The sequence below is a fragment of the Cuculus canorus genome, chromosome 3, assembly GCF_017976375.1.
Source record: "Cuculus canorus isolate bCucCan1 chromosome 3, bCucCan1.pri, whole genome shotgun sequence".
In the NCBI taxonomy this organism is placed as follows: Eukaryota; Metazoa; Chordata; class Aves; order Cuculiformes; family Cuculidae; genus Cuculus; species Cuculus canorus.
Genome location: NC_071403.1, coordinates 14021109 through 14039119, shown reverse-complemented (window position 1 = coordinate 14039119; position 18011 = coordinate 14021109). Strand labels below are relative to the sequence as shown.

The following is an 18011-nucleotide window of genomic DNA, read 5'->3' as shown; positions in this document are numbered from 1 at the left end:
ATACACAAATATAGAGCTGGAGACAATTTAAACTTAGAAGCAATGCCAAACTAAAGCATGGAAAAAGTTATCCTTCAGCTTTCTGAATATCAGAGAGATTATATGGACATTAACAAGGTGCCCCAATAACATGGGAATAGTATGAACATGGAGCAGAGTAAATAAACTCTCAAACTTGACATATTGTAGTTCTCAAATTTTCTCCAATCCATTAAAAAAACGGAGATCACCTTCTTGTCATAAAACACCACCTCAGCCTTTACTTAGGAAACAATGTCTGCTGCTTTGAATACTACTGTCTAGGTAAAATATCCCTAAGATTTCTCCTAAGATTTTCAAACAAACACTAAGAAACCAGATAGCTGTATTTCTAGTAAGTAACAAAATCTTATATACAAAATACAAAATGGTTTTCATCTTAAACCATAAGTAAGGACCTGATTTTTTTCCGAAATTTCCATTTACAAATTATCCAGCTCAGCAAAACATAAACTTTTTTTCTCTACAGATTGTATTGTAGTCTTCATCTGTGGACTAAAACTCAAACACTGTCTTCTTCTGGTCATATGTAAACTTTTAAAATAATGAAAAAACCCCAACAACAGAGCTTTTATTCAAACACATCTGATGCCAAAACACATCCCTACTTACAAATATATTGAAGTCATACCTGGATTTGATTGCCTTAACTTGAGTAAGTTTTTGCTAAACTATAGCTTTTTCTGGCCATTTTGTTGATGGTGCATTCACAGGCTGGCTTCTCGGAGCTACAATATATTCACATATCAGTGAACATAGTGATAAAAAGATTTTTGGTCTGTAACAAGGAATATCTTCCTGGGTATAAAAAATGTATTCTGCCTTTGATCCATTAGAGGTGCTCCCTGGCTACAAGATCCCAGGTGGTACATATATCAAAAGCAAGATGTGGACTCAAAAAGAAGACAAGGGTAGTAAAAAGTGATATTTTAGAGTAATTTTTCAGGCCTTATATTAAAAATGTAAAGTTTGTGATGTGTTGTTGTTTCTGTAAATTATTTCCTCAGAACGTCTCCATTTTTAGGATCTGCTGTTCTCAGAAATAAGTCAATATAATATCTCTGCACTTCCAGGAGTTCAGGAAGCAGAAGTGAGGGAGCTGAAGGAGATTAAGATTAAAAGAAAGGAACTGGATTACGGGCATGTTTTTGGTTCACAGTTCCCTAAGTCAAGCATCAAAGAAAGACTGCCAGTGTACCTAGGGAGTATGTTATGAAACACAGTCATTCTGATGCCCTCAAACCCTGATTACATAGTGGCAATATATACAGGCACTTTCAGTTGCTGAACAATATTTCTTCTTGAAATACATAATGAAATAGTATATATGACTGTGCATGATAGAGCTGAAATTAGTGCTGAGAGGCTTAATCCTTCTGTGCTGTGGCACTGTGAAGTTGCTTGTGCATTTCTGACTTTTTTCCCCCTAAATAAAATATGTGAGAGACACACCAGTTCCTTCTGCAAATCCATACTTTGTTCATACCACTACACACTTTCAAAACTTTCAAGAATACTTACATATTAGTTTTAATAATTTTGTTAAATTATATGTTGGAAATGACTATGTTTTGAGTATGTTTTACAAAGTAGAGCTATGTGACTCACATTGAATTTATGAGACTTCTGGCCGGTAAATTTCTAAGCATTTATTTGAAAATAATAAATGATTAATTGCAGATATGTTGTAGAAATGCAGTTATCCCATAGCAGATGATGAATACATTTCGTTAAAGACTGGAAAAATTAAGATGACCAGCAGATTAAGTAGTTTAACGCAGTGGGATAAAGAATTACTTTACAGATACTTGCTTACTCCAAAACTTAACAGTGTTCTATCACATACTGCCCTATTCACCAATTGCATCTTATACTCCATCCCAAGCTACCATGTAGCTATAGCTAATTTTAATCAACCACTTATTGTACTTCTGAAAGTTGCCTAGCATCACTAAACACTGGCTGATGCCTCAAAACACTGACACAGCCCTGCTCTAAGGAGAGGGACAAAGACAACTATGTTCAGAAAGCGTCTTGAGAACAGATTAGTAATAAATCAGCAATACATCACTAAGTAAGGTAGGCAGGGTTACTACTTCCTCATAGCAACATAAGAGATTTAACAGTTCTATAGCTTGTTATGATGTCTGCTTCTGCCCATTTTCAAGAGCAGTACTCTAACTTCTAAGCAATTTCCACTTCCCTTTCGAGTATCAGCGTGTTAATAAAAAGACAAAAAACACTGTAGCACAATCCTATTACAACTATCATAATGAACTAGAATGTGTGCTTTTGATGTTGAGACTTTGAACTTTTTGCTTTGAAATTTAGTTATAAAACATATAAGTCTTCCACAGAGAACACAGCTTATCCAGAGGGACAAATACCAAAAGGGATTTTTGGAGGAGAAAAAAAGACTACGAAAGACAGTAAATATTTTCTCTTGTCTGCTAATATTTTACCAAAAATGCCAAGTCCTACGAGTATAGGACTAAGTAGATGTAATCATTTAAGGCTGAACACAAATAAAACAGAAGTATCAATATTTAAGAGCAAATTTAATATAATCCATCATCATACCTTATTATGTGTCTGAGTTTGTCCAACCAGGATAAGGATATTTGATGAGATAATAGACAGGCAGAAATTGATTAGAATTATTGACCTCTCAGATCTGATGTACCTGCGCAAATAAACAAAACGAGAGTACAACTTTTCTAAACGGAAAACAACTAGTCATAAAACGTCATAAAAAGCTTTGATGCAATTCTTGCATTAAATATTGGAGATATTCTGTAATGTAAGTGCTCACTTTCAAGTGTTCAAAAAGAGTATCAGGGGCTTACCACATCACAAACATAAGTACTACGTTATTTTGATCGATATTCTGCAATTCCCTGTTAGTATCTTGATATCTTCAAAAATAATCCATCAATGCTTCTTTTAAAAACTGCTGTCAACACTATTCTAACACCATACTGATAATAACAGGCTTGCATGCACTCATGTAAGTAACTTCTTATGCTCTCTGCTCATCCCTGGCAATATCTACAGCTGGCATAGACCACTCACAATAACTAACTTCAGCAAAAATACGGTGATTTACATAAACAGAAGATCTGGTCCACGATGCACAATTAAGATGCAGGTTGGTTGATGATACTATGGCAGTGCATTTTGAAACGTATTACCAGTATAACAATGACATTAATCTTGAAGTTTCACCACACTTACAAAATAATTTGTATGAAGAAGCAATAATACTGTAATACCTAATGCCAAAAAATAACCAAGTTTTTATAAAAAGATTAAATTATAGCAGCGAGCATCACACAGAGTCCCTTGCAAACTTATCATATTCATTTTACAAGTGTGTTTAGGATGAAAAAGTCAAATGCTTTTATTACCTATTTCTTTACAAGATACACATGCTCCTATTTTTCCATATACTGCCCTTTATATGCTACAGGACAGAAGGAAAATGATTACTGTTTCAAGTGAAGTACCTCACTGACCTGACTTTTAGAGCTGCTAACAAGAGTAAACATGGATTATAAAATAAATGAAAGTTAAGAGTGCTCGGTTCCTCTGAAGACCATGTGATAGGTCTGTATATTCTATGACCTATATTATGTGCTTCTCACTGGAGTTTATTTAATATTGCTATCTCCTCCTGAGCTATACACCCATAGCTGACATTGAGTAGGTCATAGCAAAGGATGCTCAACCCATGCTGAGCTCTGGACATGAAATGAATTACAGTACTTTTTGCTCAGCTATCAATTAAGTAACACAGTATTCATTTTTTTAGTTAAGACAGTACAGCCCTAATAGCACAATCCACATTTTTCCTTAAAATATAACAGTGTTGTTATTGCCTTTTCCATGTCTTTTCAAATGAATACAGAAAGTCTGGTGCTCTGTCTAATGCAGTCAGTAGGCTGCTGAGTTGTTAAGTATTGACTCACCTGGGCCGGTTCACAACACTGACTATCTTTGGACTATAAAGGATCTCAGTGGTTGAGTAAACACAGTGCAAGCAGGAGCCTATGGCATTGACTTAAGTTAGGAAGGTTTTAGTTTTCCTGCCAGTCCACTATTGATGAAGGGAAGTGAAGGGAAAGGAAGGGAAGGGTGAATATTTGACTGACATCGAAGTTATTTTTCAGTTTGAATTTTCAGTTGAGTGGGTCAAATCAATCAACCATAAAAGAATGCTCACACAGGCCTTCTTCAGACCAGAATACCTCTACCTCATATGACTTCTAAATAGACCCTGCCATTCAAAGGGAAGGTGGGTGTTCCAAAATATAAATGTAGACAAAATATCACATTTCTCCCTACCACTAGATTTATTAAAAAAAACCAACCTTATATACATACAATTTTCAGTGTCTATATTCTCCCTGTAGTTGGATACTATGCGCTCCTGAGAAAGACGTTGAAAGCCAATTATAATGATTCAAATGGCAAGCCAGTCCATTGTCATAATAATTTCAAATATCTTAGTGACAGAACACCAAGGTCTGTATCAGTTATCTTTTCAATAGCTGAAGGCAGAACCCACACTAGGTCCATAACACATCACACATATTTTTTATCTCCACTTGGAAGTTACCATAATTATAGAATCATAGAATCATAGATTGGTTTTGATTGGAAGGGACCTTTAAAGATCATCTAGTTCCAATGCTCCTGCAGTGGCTAGGGACACCTTCCACCAGATCAGGTTGTTTAAAGTCCCATCTAATCTGACCTTGAACACGTTGAGTGATGAGGCACCCCCAGCTTCTCTGGGAAACCTGTTCCAGTGCCTCACTACCCTCATCATAACAAATTTCTTCCTTACATCTAATCTAAGTCATGGAGAAGGCCAGTTCCACTGAGCATGACAGTATTTCCATCCAAGTGCTAAATATAGCAGGAAGTGCAAAAATAACACTATAATTCCTCAGATGGGAGTTATATCCTGAAATACTGTCATTCCTAGCTTTGACAGACAAGAACTGATAATTTTTATACTCTTTTTAATATAACTTATGTAACTTGATATTCTATATTTATTATGTATATGTCTAATCCTGTGAGTTTCTGTGGCTACAAAAAAAAGAGTGTAAGAGAAAAAGGTGTAAAGTTATCAATCTGCTTCTGAAAGAAAAATTCTATTGGTTGATTTTACATTACTCTAAATATTATTATTTTCTCCCTTTGTTTCTTCTTACTTGTGTTAGAACTTATTTTATCTTTTAGTATGGAAAAAAAGTTAAATGAGAAAACCTGTTCACTTTTAAAAAAATATTTGTTACTTTGCATTACTTGTCCTCTTACTTTTCTATTTCTTCTACAATAAGACATCACGTTATTTCTCATCACTTCTCAAGTTAATTTACTTCATAAATATTTAATGCACTTTTAGGTCAATAAAATACAGTAAATTCAAGATCGAAAGAAGCTCTGTTACCAGAATGTACCACCACACTATTTGAGACTACTTAATTTTGAAACTTATAACCAAAGTGGGCAAACTCAAAACCAGTTGATGGAAACTCCCTAAGTCTGCAGTATCTGATGTGACACTTGATTACATCATTTTTATGACACAGAAGTTTTGCTTTAAAATATAAATAGAAAAACAATCAACGGTATAGGCCAGAATCCTTACATGAAATATATCACATAGAAAAATTCTCTAAAATGGTAATTAGGACTATGAATACCCCACTGAAAGAGCAATACCATTCATACTGGAGAGGGGGAAGAGAAGAATGGGCTATACCATCACCAGAAGACTGAGAAAGCAAAACTAATCAATCAAATAAACAAAACTAGGCTTCAAAACATGCACTGTTTTTTGTTTCTTTTTCTTTTCCAAATAATGAATGTTGCATCTAGTGCTCTCTTTAAATTTTAATTCAACTAAATATAGCCATCTATTCACATTCAGCTTTGTCAATCCATTACATACCTCCATAGTGCTGCATAGACAACTGCTAGGGTGATCAAGGCCAAGCATGAAAGACCACTGCCTACTATTAAGGTCACTGAGGGTGTACCAGATGATTCCATGATCTGTAAGTTACAATAGACATCCATGAAGAAAAACTATCCTCTAGCAATTGAAACAACAAGTTAAAAGAAAAAGAGCACCAAAAGCAAAATGATAAAAGCAGCCACGCTGTCACAGATACCTTAGGTAATACTACTTCTGAAGCAGAAAACAACTTAATTCCAAAACTGATCATAACTCTGAGATCTGTTCAATTATTGATACATTCCTCAGAGGCCTTTGAGCTTTAAAATGCCTTATAATATGTGCATGGCATTTTGAAAAATAAAAAGAATAGTAATATTACCATGCAATTGATAGGAGGCTATGATGTTAGCAGAAGTTTAAACTACACCACAGTTAAAAATATTTAGAATTGCGTATTAAGGAAACAGTTTGTTTTCACTATTACATTAAAGATCATCCAGTAATTTGTCCAGAATGTGATTCATGCTTGTTGCAGAATTACCAAACTTTCTGACTTTTAATAACTTTGACTTCAATCCACTATTCTCACATAATTTCCTTGGGCCTCTGATTGTGTAGAAGGAATGGCAAGATAACTATGGCAACAATTTCATAAGCCTTTTGTAAATAACCTGCAAATTTAGAAGTATTTCATTTTTAATGTGTGTTAATAAAAAATGAAAATAAATAAATGACCTTGAAAACAAATTAGATTTCCACGCTCTAAAAGAAACTATTATCATCAGATATCAGGTAGATGTGTATGTCCTCACATTCTGAAATAGACATGGTATTTGCTAATACGAATGGAAAAAAATCTAGATCTAAAAGTTTGAAAGGATACCATGTCTGGTTTACCAAAATGCTTTTTAAAGCCTCAGGGGTGTATTGTAAATCCATTTATCAGGATACCTTTTGCCACCCAAATAGGAGATAAGACTGATGTACTTTCAGGCCACATCTCAGGCAGAAAGTAACATTTTATTTCAACCACGTTGCTCCGAACTGATCTACTTTGATATAGAGTCAGATCACACGCTTCCAAAACCAGGAAAATGAAATTATGCCTTAGCAGGATAACTTCACTAATATTTGCTTTTTAGATATTTTTGCATTCAGTCATACTGGAGTGCCTACTTATACACTTGATGTCCTCTCTTTCATGAAAACTCGATTATTTTCCTTACATCGTATCAACAGACTACATGGAAAATCTGTGTTGAAAATGTCCAATGCAGATCTGCAATCTGTTTTAACTACAGTATCTAGGGTTTTCCTACCAAGAGCAATAATAAAGCCCTGTACATTCTCTTGGAAAGGCTCGCAACCCTTAAAAAGCTTGTTAACTTGATAATTGTTCAATACAAAAGTTTTCAACGCATTTGCATCACAATCAGAAGGCTTTCTCTGAAAAACCCAGAGTTCAAGCACACGCACATTTCACCGGGGTTTAGTTGTATCACAGAACCAGGAATTAATTTCCCTGAGACACTGTAGACACCAGGAGACTAACATTTGCCTACCTGCAATATTAAACGATTCCTCAACACAACGCCTGAAATAGACTGGAGAGGAAAGCCCGACCGGCTCTCCCCCTCCCCGCAGCAGCCTCCCCCCCCCCGCCCCACTATCGCCTTTTGAATTAAAGCTGGATTTTTCACCCCCCCTTTGTTACTTACTATTTCTCTAGGTTGCTGAGCCAAAATGGCGAAGGTAGAGAGGCGATCACATAAGCATTTCGTATGGGATGCATCGGTAAGCACAGTTTTACATCCCTGGGTGGACCAGGTTCCCAAAGAGTCGTTCCTGCAAATGAGAGACAGAAAGGGCGGGGGGGGATGTGGGGTGTGGGGGAAAGGAAAAGAGACGGGGAGGGGGGAACGGTGATAATTACGCCTGACGGCCAATTCGGTGAGGATACAATGCAGTTGGATGGCAGAGCAGGGCGCAGCGCGCTGCCCGGACAGCCGAGCGGGACTTCTTGTGGTGGGGCACGGCCGGGCAGGCAGCGCGGAGGAGCGGCGCGGAGCTGTCCGGCGATGTGGTGCTGAAAAGCCCGGCGCGCTGCGCGGAGCCCCGCCAGCCGCGCGGCAGCCGCCCCCTGCGCTGCCAGCCACCTCCGAGCCTCACCAGAGCACTGCGAAAAACTCATCGGGAGGAGAGGGGGAGGCTTTCTCTCTCTCTCTCTCTCTCTCTTTTTCTTTTTTTTTTCCTACTGGCTCTGTTTCTGGCCCCTGTGTAAAAAGTGCGATGGTCGCAGTCGTAGTGTCTTCCCCCCCCACCCGACCTCCCGCCTCACCCCGTGTCTGTGTGTGGCTAATTTAAAGGCAGATGGTTCTCAAACGTCTGTCTGGACAGGGAGATGCTGGATCTTCTGATGGTTATTTTTTTTTGCTGAGGATTTTTTGGGGTTTTTTGGTTGTCGTTTTTAGTGATCAGCCTTAGAAATTTCACCCTGGAAACAGCAGCATCAGATGCCTCCAACTCCTGCCTTAGCTCCGGCAGAGGGGTGGATTTCAGTACAGCAGCACTCAACATCACCAAAGAGACACACGAGTTCGCCCTCCAGACATCACTCAGTCAACTCGCCTTTCCTTAGCTCCCTCCCCTTCTCTATTTCTTTTTCTTGAGGGGAGCAGCACCATGCTAACCCCAAGCCAAAGTGATCATTTGCTGGCACCTTTCACCAACCACCCATAAACAAAACAAGATGATTAACACAGCCCCCGAATTCAATTAGACATTCAATATGCTAATGCAAAGTCTGAAACCCACCCCAGCAGAACAATAAAAATGGTATCAACCCACGTTTTCTTTGTGCGGGAAAGGAGAGGGAGAGATGAAAAATCATCTTTCCTTTTTTCCTGAACTGCAGTGAGGGGGGGAAATAATTTCTACAGCAAAAAGGGGGTGGTTTCAACTAAAGCAAACCTATTACCTTTACATATGTTATGTTTAGAGAACAACGATTGGGTTTCTTTCTTCTTTTTTCCCTCTCCTTTCATGTTCAGGGAACAACTGCAGTGACTCTGCTGCCAGCAGCAGCATGTGCACTGTCAATTCCTGTCCATTTCACCTCAGGTCACTAAATGACTTGAGAAAAGAAAAATGAAGGTGGAAGAAAAAAAGTGGGGGGATAATAATTTGCCATCCCTATGATCACCCTTGTTTCACCTCTCCTGCCTCAACAACCCACCTTTATGAGTGATTCTATATGCCAGTGCCCTCATGCAAAGGCAATTTGTTATCCCAAGCCAGCTCTCAGAGTGCAGTTCACCCCAGCCCACCTTAGCATTTTGCACCACTAGTTTTTGAATGCACACCAGATGCAACCCTTACACACTATCGTCTTTAGAACAGTATTCTGTAATAAAAACAAATAGCAACTGTGGGAAACAATTGAAGGGAAAATCACCAATTCTTCAAGCGACTAAAGCTGTCCATTAGCTTTTCTTCACAAATTGTGTCTTTCAGAGACCCACAGCCTAAATCAACAGCCACTTTGAAAAATACAGTTACATATTCCAAATTCTGATGCATTATCTACTGGATAACTTAACCAATTTATTTTATGAGCTTTCCTGTCTCTTATCTTATTGCGACACATAGTTAAGGCCAAATGAAATGCACTTATCTGTGCTGATTAAATATTAAGCCATGATAGCTTAAGAGAAATTGACATGTTTTGAAACAAAAGGATGGTATTATTCATCCTGAGAATAAGATTTAATGTATTGAATTTACCCTATGCTGAAAAGCACTGGATGCACAATACATACAGTTGGCACTAAATCCTTGCAGATTATTGTCCAATGCACAGAGTTAGACAAGTTCTAGTTATAAAAGGTAGCCAGCCACAGAGACCAGCTTGATTTAAAACAAAATGTATGTTACAATTATAATTGTTTAAATTACTATAAATTGTGGTCAGTCCACCAGATTTACAGCGGCTTATTCTGTTCTTCCAGTCACTTGCATAAAATCAAAATTCCAGTCATACACTAGCTGAACAGTTCATTGCTGTTCTGTATCATCAGTTATTACAAATACACTACATATTTTGCAAAACTTCTTGAATACTACCTCAAATTTTAGTGGAATTTCCAAAAGCACTCTAAATTACGAAAGTGCTTTGATTCAATTGAATTTAAAAATAAGACATGCATTGACACAGCAGGAGCAGAGTCAGTCTGACATGGACACTTTTTACATTTTATTGTTTATTTTTTTAGTGATACACCTTCATTTCTTCCCTAGTAGCATTATACTTGAATATGTAACAGATGAAAATTCAGTGATTAAATATGGTCTATCTCTCTTTCCCAACCAAGGCAGATTAAAAAAAAAAAAAAAAAAAAAAAAGCCCAGTTAATAAATATATTCGTAGCCTGTTGAAATGATGGCTGACAGAAGCTGTGCGGAGTGTTTTACTAAGTCCATGAAGGAGACAGAATAATGAGCAGAATCCAAAAGAAAAATGAAAAATGTGACTGCAATTTGTTGCACGACGCTCACGTCTGCAGAACAGTAAATGTATGATTACTAACTCACTCAGAGATGCTGGACATTTTGACTTGCTGAAATAAAATCAGTATTTGATATATCAGATATAAAGAATACAAGGAACAGAAATATGGAGTTAAATAGTTATTATATTTAGTCCATCTCAGTACTACACTTTTTATGAAGCCTTTCATCTATGACCTGTCCCTCTTATAATGCAACTTTCTGGGGCCAATCAGAATCTCTCCCATATTTGCAGGTTTCATACCTTTTTGGTGTGATTGTCTTGTAACTGTATGTCTAATGTTTCGGGTTATCACATGAATGTGCAAAAGAGCACCTATTTTTCCTGTGGATCTTTCTTGTAATGCAGAAAGCCATAAAGGAGTGACAGGTACTGTTAACACATGTTCTATTTATATCAAGGAAAATTATCAAACTGAAAATATGGAGCAAATATAGATGCAGGTTCATGCCCATTATTGGCAATTTTGTACTGTTCCAGTGAGCTGCAGTTGATTTAATCAACCTGGCAGAATTCCCATGATATTAGCAAAGGAATTCCCAAGAAGTGAAAATTCACTACTGCAGATCCTGTGTCATCATGCAGCTGAGGAAGGGGAAAAAGTCTGAGTAAGATGTAATTTGGGCTGACAGATGTATGGTTAATATGGCATAAGCACCAAAAAAACCTCAGCTCAAACATTTCCCTCTGAGTGTTTCCATCTGAGAGTAGTCTTACTACTACTTCTTAGTTTTAGACAAGAATTTGGGAACAAATCGTGTAATGAAAATGATGGTTGAATGATACACAGAAGAGTCTTTTAATCATGTATGATACAGAAGTAATAATGTGATTTTTACTATTTAATAATGTATTATGTAATATTGCACGATATATATGATGCTCACTACCGAAAACAATGATATAACTGTCTCAGATATTGAAATGGAAATGTAGTTTATAGGATAGGAGCATTTTTGTAGAATAAAATATTCATTCACAGACACAATAGCAAATGTGACACAGACTGATGATCAAGCCACATTTAATACGCTAGCAACTATGTTTCCCTTATTTTGCAGTATTTTTGTTGGCCTCATGACATGATTTACCACTTGCTATTGTCACATTTTGTTAAAATTAATAATATACATGTCTTACTAATTGCATGGTTTGGTCTGCTTTAACATATTGACAAATAAAAATCAGCTATGATGCCGCTGTCAAAACCATCCAGTAAAGGGCTTAACCTCATAAGGTACACTGTCTACGTTATTAGTTTATTTTGAATAAGTTATTTTCAAGTGAAAGATTATTTTCCTCGAGAGAGATGCTGTGAGACAGAGAAAAAGGAAGCTAACAATATTGTTAACTATTTTTTCCATACTGGCAACTAGGAATCCAAGTAGTTGCTGGGTTTTTGATCATCATGATGAAGACTTAACCTCTTGGCTATACATATACTTCCTTTAGTTCTTTCTTTGATGATTGATATCTGTTCTTGAAGTAGGATGAGAAACCTTTTCAATCATTAAGTTACATGACTTAAGTAACAGCAAGAAGCTGTTGAGTATTTAAAAACAGCTTTGTAGAAAGCAAACTACACAGAATTCAAGAAATTATAATATTTTTTCTCTCGAGAAAATTTTAATTCTCCCCACTTCTTGTGTGTGTGAATTATTACATGTTCTTTCTGTTCAACTAGGTGCTATTTTTCCATTAGGACAGACTTCGCTATTCCAACTCTGTTCTCGGTAAAGAATGACATATAATGATGAGAAGCACCGGGAAAATGCAGACATAAGAATTTTTTAGCTTAGCAAAAGATAGGAAGTAAGCTCATGGCCCTTATGAGTAGCAGATTATGTACATCATTGTGCCTGTTCAGATGTGCTGGCTGGCACATTAGTGAATATAAAGTCCTTCCAACACCTGCTTGGTTCTTCACACCTGGACCTAAAGTCCCAGGGAAGCCATAGGGAAGGCTCAACTGCAGGAGTCTCCTTTCCATTGTGCATGTCCATATGTCTGAGACATAACTTAACTCTTAGTATGCATAATTTCTACCGTGATCCATCTTATTCCTACCAGCAGTATATAGCAGCATCTGGTTTATCTCCACATTTTTTACTAAAGTACAGAAAACTTCAAAGGAAAGAAAGAAAGAAAAAAACCCAAACAAACACAAAGGAAAGGTGGATGCAAACACTCTTTGCTTAATAATGTCACAGATACCACTGCAGTTTAACAACGCATTATTTACCCTGAAATTCTTAATATGATTAACACTCTGTCTTTATGACTTAAGGCTTTTTACTCCCTTCACACAGTTTAGAAAAACTAATGTATGTAATTGTGGCAATTAAAAGAAATAAAATGGAAAAAAAATAACTGCCTTATGACTACACATCTAAAACATCACAAATGTCCCCCAAACTACAAACTACAGTCATTGTGCTCTTTTACTGTATCCTAAAGAGCCCAATGGATGGACATTTGAAAAAAAAAGCATTATACTTCCTTTCCCAAGATTATACAGAAAATTTCCTAAGACAATGAGTATTGATGCACCAAGAAAATTGAGGGAAACCAGTCTCTTTAGATAGCTTCATCTCTGCTTGACCCTGTAGATGCTCCCAGAGAAAGTAGCATAGGAGTAAGTAGAGGGCATTCCTGCTATGTACACACTGATGAAGGATGTAAGTATCTGCCGAGGATTTATGAGAGCTATGACTTCTTTCATCATGGACATCTAGAATGAATGGAGCAAACAAGAAGCTGCACTTCCTCTCCAGGATATCTTGTCTCAAGATGAGGATTTCCTAGAAACTACAGGAAGCAACAGAGGCATATTTCTTATTTTCATAAAAAGAAATAGTTGAAGCAAATTGGTCAACTCTGCTACAGATTCTACAGTGAATTCTTGTCTCCATTCCTTCCTGATGAGGTCTCATTTATTATCAGTCTGTACTCTAATTTTGTCTTTCATGTCAATACAGTTTTGATAAATTTGTTCACTGTGAAATGGAGATACACCTGATAATGCTGAATGACCAAAACAACAGAGGATCATGTTACATTTTGCTGGCGTGTATTACTCAACTGTGGGTACATTTAGAGTTTGGACTCATCATTTAAGTTGCTGTATCATGCATTTGGTTTCTTGGGGTAAAGTCATAAAAAGACTTGCTATGTTGCTTTGTATTTTCTCAAAGTTTACAGTGCTGAGTTGCATTTCAGATATGCATAAAATTGCTCATTTACGAGCAATTGCTCGGATATGAATAAAATTGCTAATTTTAACTAGGTTAATTTTATATGATAACATTAGCAAATATTTTGTAGGAAAAAAAGAGATACACTTCCACAAATATTTTATTAATTTTCATTCCTCATGAAATCAGTAAAATCTTTCACATTCATTTGTTCAGACTGTATAAATATTTGTGTAGATTTATGGTGACTAAGGAAAGATCGCCATATAGTCTTTTCCCAATGATCAACTCATGAAATCTTTCAGGCTGCACTATTATTCACAGGGAGTCCTAGCAAAAAGGAGATCCTTGTAAACTATATGTAGTCAGGGGCTTGAAAAGATTAGGGGCTTAGAAGTTTACCCTGGAAATTAAGTGTCAAAGCTTGGATTAGGGTTGTAGCTGTCGTTAATGTTTCTTCCAAATGACAAGATTAGCAATAAAGCATAGTGTCATTAGTTCAAGTTTCAAGGCCAGCTATGATCAGCAGGGAGAGGAACAAGTGTGAAAGGGAATTGATGATTGTGAAAGGGAAGAGCAGAGGCTAGACGTCCATCAAGGTTATTGTTATAACAATCTATGCTATTCTAGATTGAATGGCCTGATAAAACTATAAACAGTACATGTCTAGTCTCCTCAGAGACTGCTTTGAATTAGACTCCAGAGATGCCAACCATGAGGTAGGAAGGAAGCTAAGCCACAAAATGAGAAAACTAGAAGCAAACATGTAAAGTGGTCAGGCACTGAAATTATGCTTATTGCTCCGGTGATGCAAAAGAGGACTGAGTTTTCTTTTGGAGCTAGATGTGTACATGCTACCTTTCAAAACCTGAAGTAAGGTTCACTTCAAACATAGACAATGGAGAGTACCCCCCTTTTATCTAGTAACTCAGTGGTGAGATAGGCGAGTTCATTTTCCTTCTCTGCGTGAGGGTGTTGAATAGATACTTTGCAGCAGATGACCTAACCTCAATTTACAGTATATTCTGGCGTGAGAGTAACCTCACCTCTTCTTATTAAAGCAGGTCCTCAGTGAACAGAACTATGCATTAGGCCAGAAGGTGAAACAAAGCATGGAGTTTGCACCCATACTGCAGGAAGACAGGGATTGGGACTTGCATTTCATTTCCTACTCCACTCAGTGTTATTTATTTAGCAGACTGAGCATTCATGCAGTAGTGTTGCATGTTCTCTGAAGGTTCCTAATATCCTAGCTGCATAAGGACTCTCCTGCTTGTCAGCATCTCCTCCCCTGGATCTCGTGATAGCACCTGCTGCTCCTACACAAGCCTGCTGTGTATCCTACAGCTCCGTCACCTGCGGGTTCTCTGAAGAACGTGCTGTGGAGCTATGGCAAATGGAGCTAAGTTGTCTCAGTGTCCAATTTTAAGGAAAGAAATAAAGACCTTTTCCTGCCCACTTACACTTTGAAAACAAACTTAACTGAAGCCAGGCTGAAATAATACAAACAAACAACCGAACCAGGACACAGTTACAAATGTTTATAAGACATAAATAAATAAATAAATAAAACAATAAATAAATAAAACTGGCATTTGCTTTACTGGCACAGGGCTTATGTCAGCAGTACGTCTCCTCTTTTATCCAGCTGTTATTCTGCAGGATTTCCTAAACGTTCAATTTATAAAGAGTTCTATTTTCTGTATATGTTAGGCCTCAGGTTATGTTCTTTTTCTTGTGCAAGACATTTGCTTTCTGTAACCAATCTTCTTTTGTAAGTCCTCCCCAGGAGTCTAAACAGAGCTAATCTGTTTTTCCTCAAATTGATTTTTTTCTTTCTTATTTGGGAGATAATCTGACCATCCCTCTTAATTAAAAGAATTATTTTTTTTTCTTCCCTAGAAATGTCTCTTTGTTAGATCAGACGTTATCTTGTGTACCTGACTGGCCAATAAACAACTGCTTGAGCAATGCTTATCTCCCTATTCTCTCTTTGGTGAGTCAGAGTGCACCCTGAGTGAACCTGCACCAAATTTTTTATTGCTTATCAGACTGCACATTAAAAACACATTTATTACAAATATCTCAACAGGAGAAAGGCACATAGCTTCTATTGCCTCTTGACTGAGATCAGACACATAGCAATTAGCCAGTTTGAGATGACAAGGATTTGTAGTGACTTGATGCTTAGCATCTTCAGTTAGATACTTTTTCTTCAGTGAAAACCTTAACCACAGACTGTAAAAGTGAATAGTCTTTCCCTTTCTCACAGTCAATATTTGGTTATAATATGAAAGAATATCAGTAATGCTGAGCACAGAGAATTAGAGAAGCTTCCCTACTCTGAAATGCCCTGGAGCCTGGATATTTGATCATTCCTTCTGAAAAGGTTCTGAATTTTGCAAGCACAGATGAAACTTCACCGTGGGTAAGTCTCTCCTGTCCTGGCTAAATTTTCTAATTCATAAGAACCTCTGGATTTAGGATTCTCCAGAACTGCATGGTGACTGGAAAGGAGGTCTAACAAAGTTCATTAAGGATTGAGGTACATAAGTGGCAAGAATCCGACTATCTCACACAATGACTGAGACTTTATTAAGATGGAGCAATGCAATATCTCTATGCAAGCAGTTGAGATGCAATGACTTTGTATGTACCTTTCTGATAGCAAATGAAAAGCAATACAGCTAAACACAAAGCTTTCTTACAGCGTTGTTTACAATCTGATTAAAAATCAAAACTAAACAACACAGATGTTAAAGCTGATAGATGTAAGCTGTACATTGAAAACCCTAGAATTCACAGAGCTAACTTCTATGACATTAAAAAGTAATGCATCTTTATGTATGTCAATAATTTTCTTTTTTTTTTTTTAAGAAGTGGGAAAACCATTGTGACTACAGAGTCAAAATCAACTACAGATTCAGGAAATACAGGCTCTTTTGTTCAAAGAAAAAGAAGATGTAAGAGACACCTCCTTAACCTCCTTAATGTATACTTCAGGCTCTTCCAGGACAGTCTTAGCTTGATGTTCTTGCCTTTCAGTAAAATTTCATACCTTAGAACTTTGTTAATGTCTCTGCTCAGCTTCCACATGCAAAATATTTAAATCTAGCCACTCTGAAGTGCAGTTATGTGAGCTACTGCTCATATGAATCTTCTTGAGGGGATGTATTTATTGACCAATCGGGCACTAAAGTGAGCTACACCTAACTAACATGCTTTTTCATACAACTTCATACCTGTGTAATACCATTAATACCATGTTCCCTAAAACAAAGTTAGCTGATAATTATAATCTCCAGAGCTAACATTTAAACTGTTCCACTGTGGTTTGCACCAGGAGTGCCTAGTGCAGAGGACAGGAGAAGGAGGTGTACATCACACTGCAAGAGAACACATGAAAACAGATGCTCCCATATTTTATCTGGAAAATGCTGGGAAAAGATGAGGTTCTGCATTGTGCCATGTAATATCCCTTTATTTATCAGGAATTGTGCTGAATCAATAGTATAAGGGCACATGTTTCAGAGAGGCCACTATGGTGCACAAAGTTCAGTGGATTCTGCACACGATGCTCTGAGTTTCATCTGCATATGCTACACAAGCCAGCAATGTGCCCTCATGTCCAAGAAGGCCAACAGTATCCTAGGATGCATCAAGAAAAGCATAGCAAGCAGGCTGAAGTAAATTATCTTCCCCCTCTACTCTGCCCTAGCGGGGCCACATCTGGAGTACTGTGTCCAATTCTAAGCTCCAAGCTGGAGAGAGACTAGGAACTACTGGAGAGAGTCCAGCAGAAGGCCATGAACATATCAGGGGATTGGAGCATCTCTCTGATTAGGAAAGGCTGTGAGATTTGGGTCTGCTAATCTTGGAGAAGAGAAGACTGAGAGTGGATTTTATCAATGTTTATAAGTTTCTGAAGTGCAGGTGTCAGGGGGATGGGGGCCAGGCTTTTCTCAATGGTGTCCACTGGCAGGACAAAGGCACAAAACCGGAACTATCTTTAAACTACTTTACTGTGGGGGTGACTGAGCACTGGAATAGGCTACCCAGATGTGTTGTGACATCTCCTTCTCTGGATATATTCAAAACCTGCTGGGACACATTCCTGTGCAACCTGCTGTAGGTGAACCTACTTTAGTAGGGGAGTTGTACTAGATGATTTCCAGAAGTCCCTTCCAATGCCTGTGATTCCACGATTCAATCCTGTGATTCCGTGATTCTGTAATAT

General features: G+C 37.5%; 1 protein-coding gene across 8 annotated transcripts in view; it reads right to left on the bottom strand.

Annotated features, from left to right (window-relative positions):
- Positions 1-18011, bottom strand: part of ADGRB3 (adhesion G protein-coupled receptor B3) — a 457722-nt gene that overhangs the window by 96674 nt on the left and 343037 nt on the right. For all 8 annotated transcript variants that reach the window (XM_054061560.1, XM_054061566.1, XM_054061564.1 and 5 more), the window contains 3 exons: positions 7732-7858; positions 6005-6108; positions 2620-2722 (listed from right to left, as the gene is read on the bottom strand). In XM_054061560.1, the coding sequence (XP_053917535.1) occupies positions 2620-2722; positions 6005-6108; positions 7732-7858 (334 nt within the window). The remainder of the gene's footprint in view (positions 1-2619; positions 2723-6004; positions 6109-7731; positions 7859-18011) is intronic.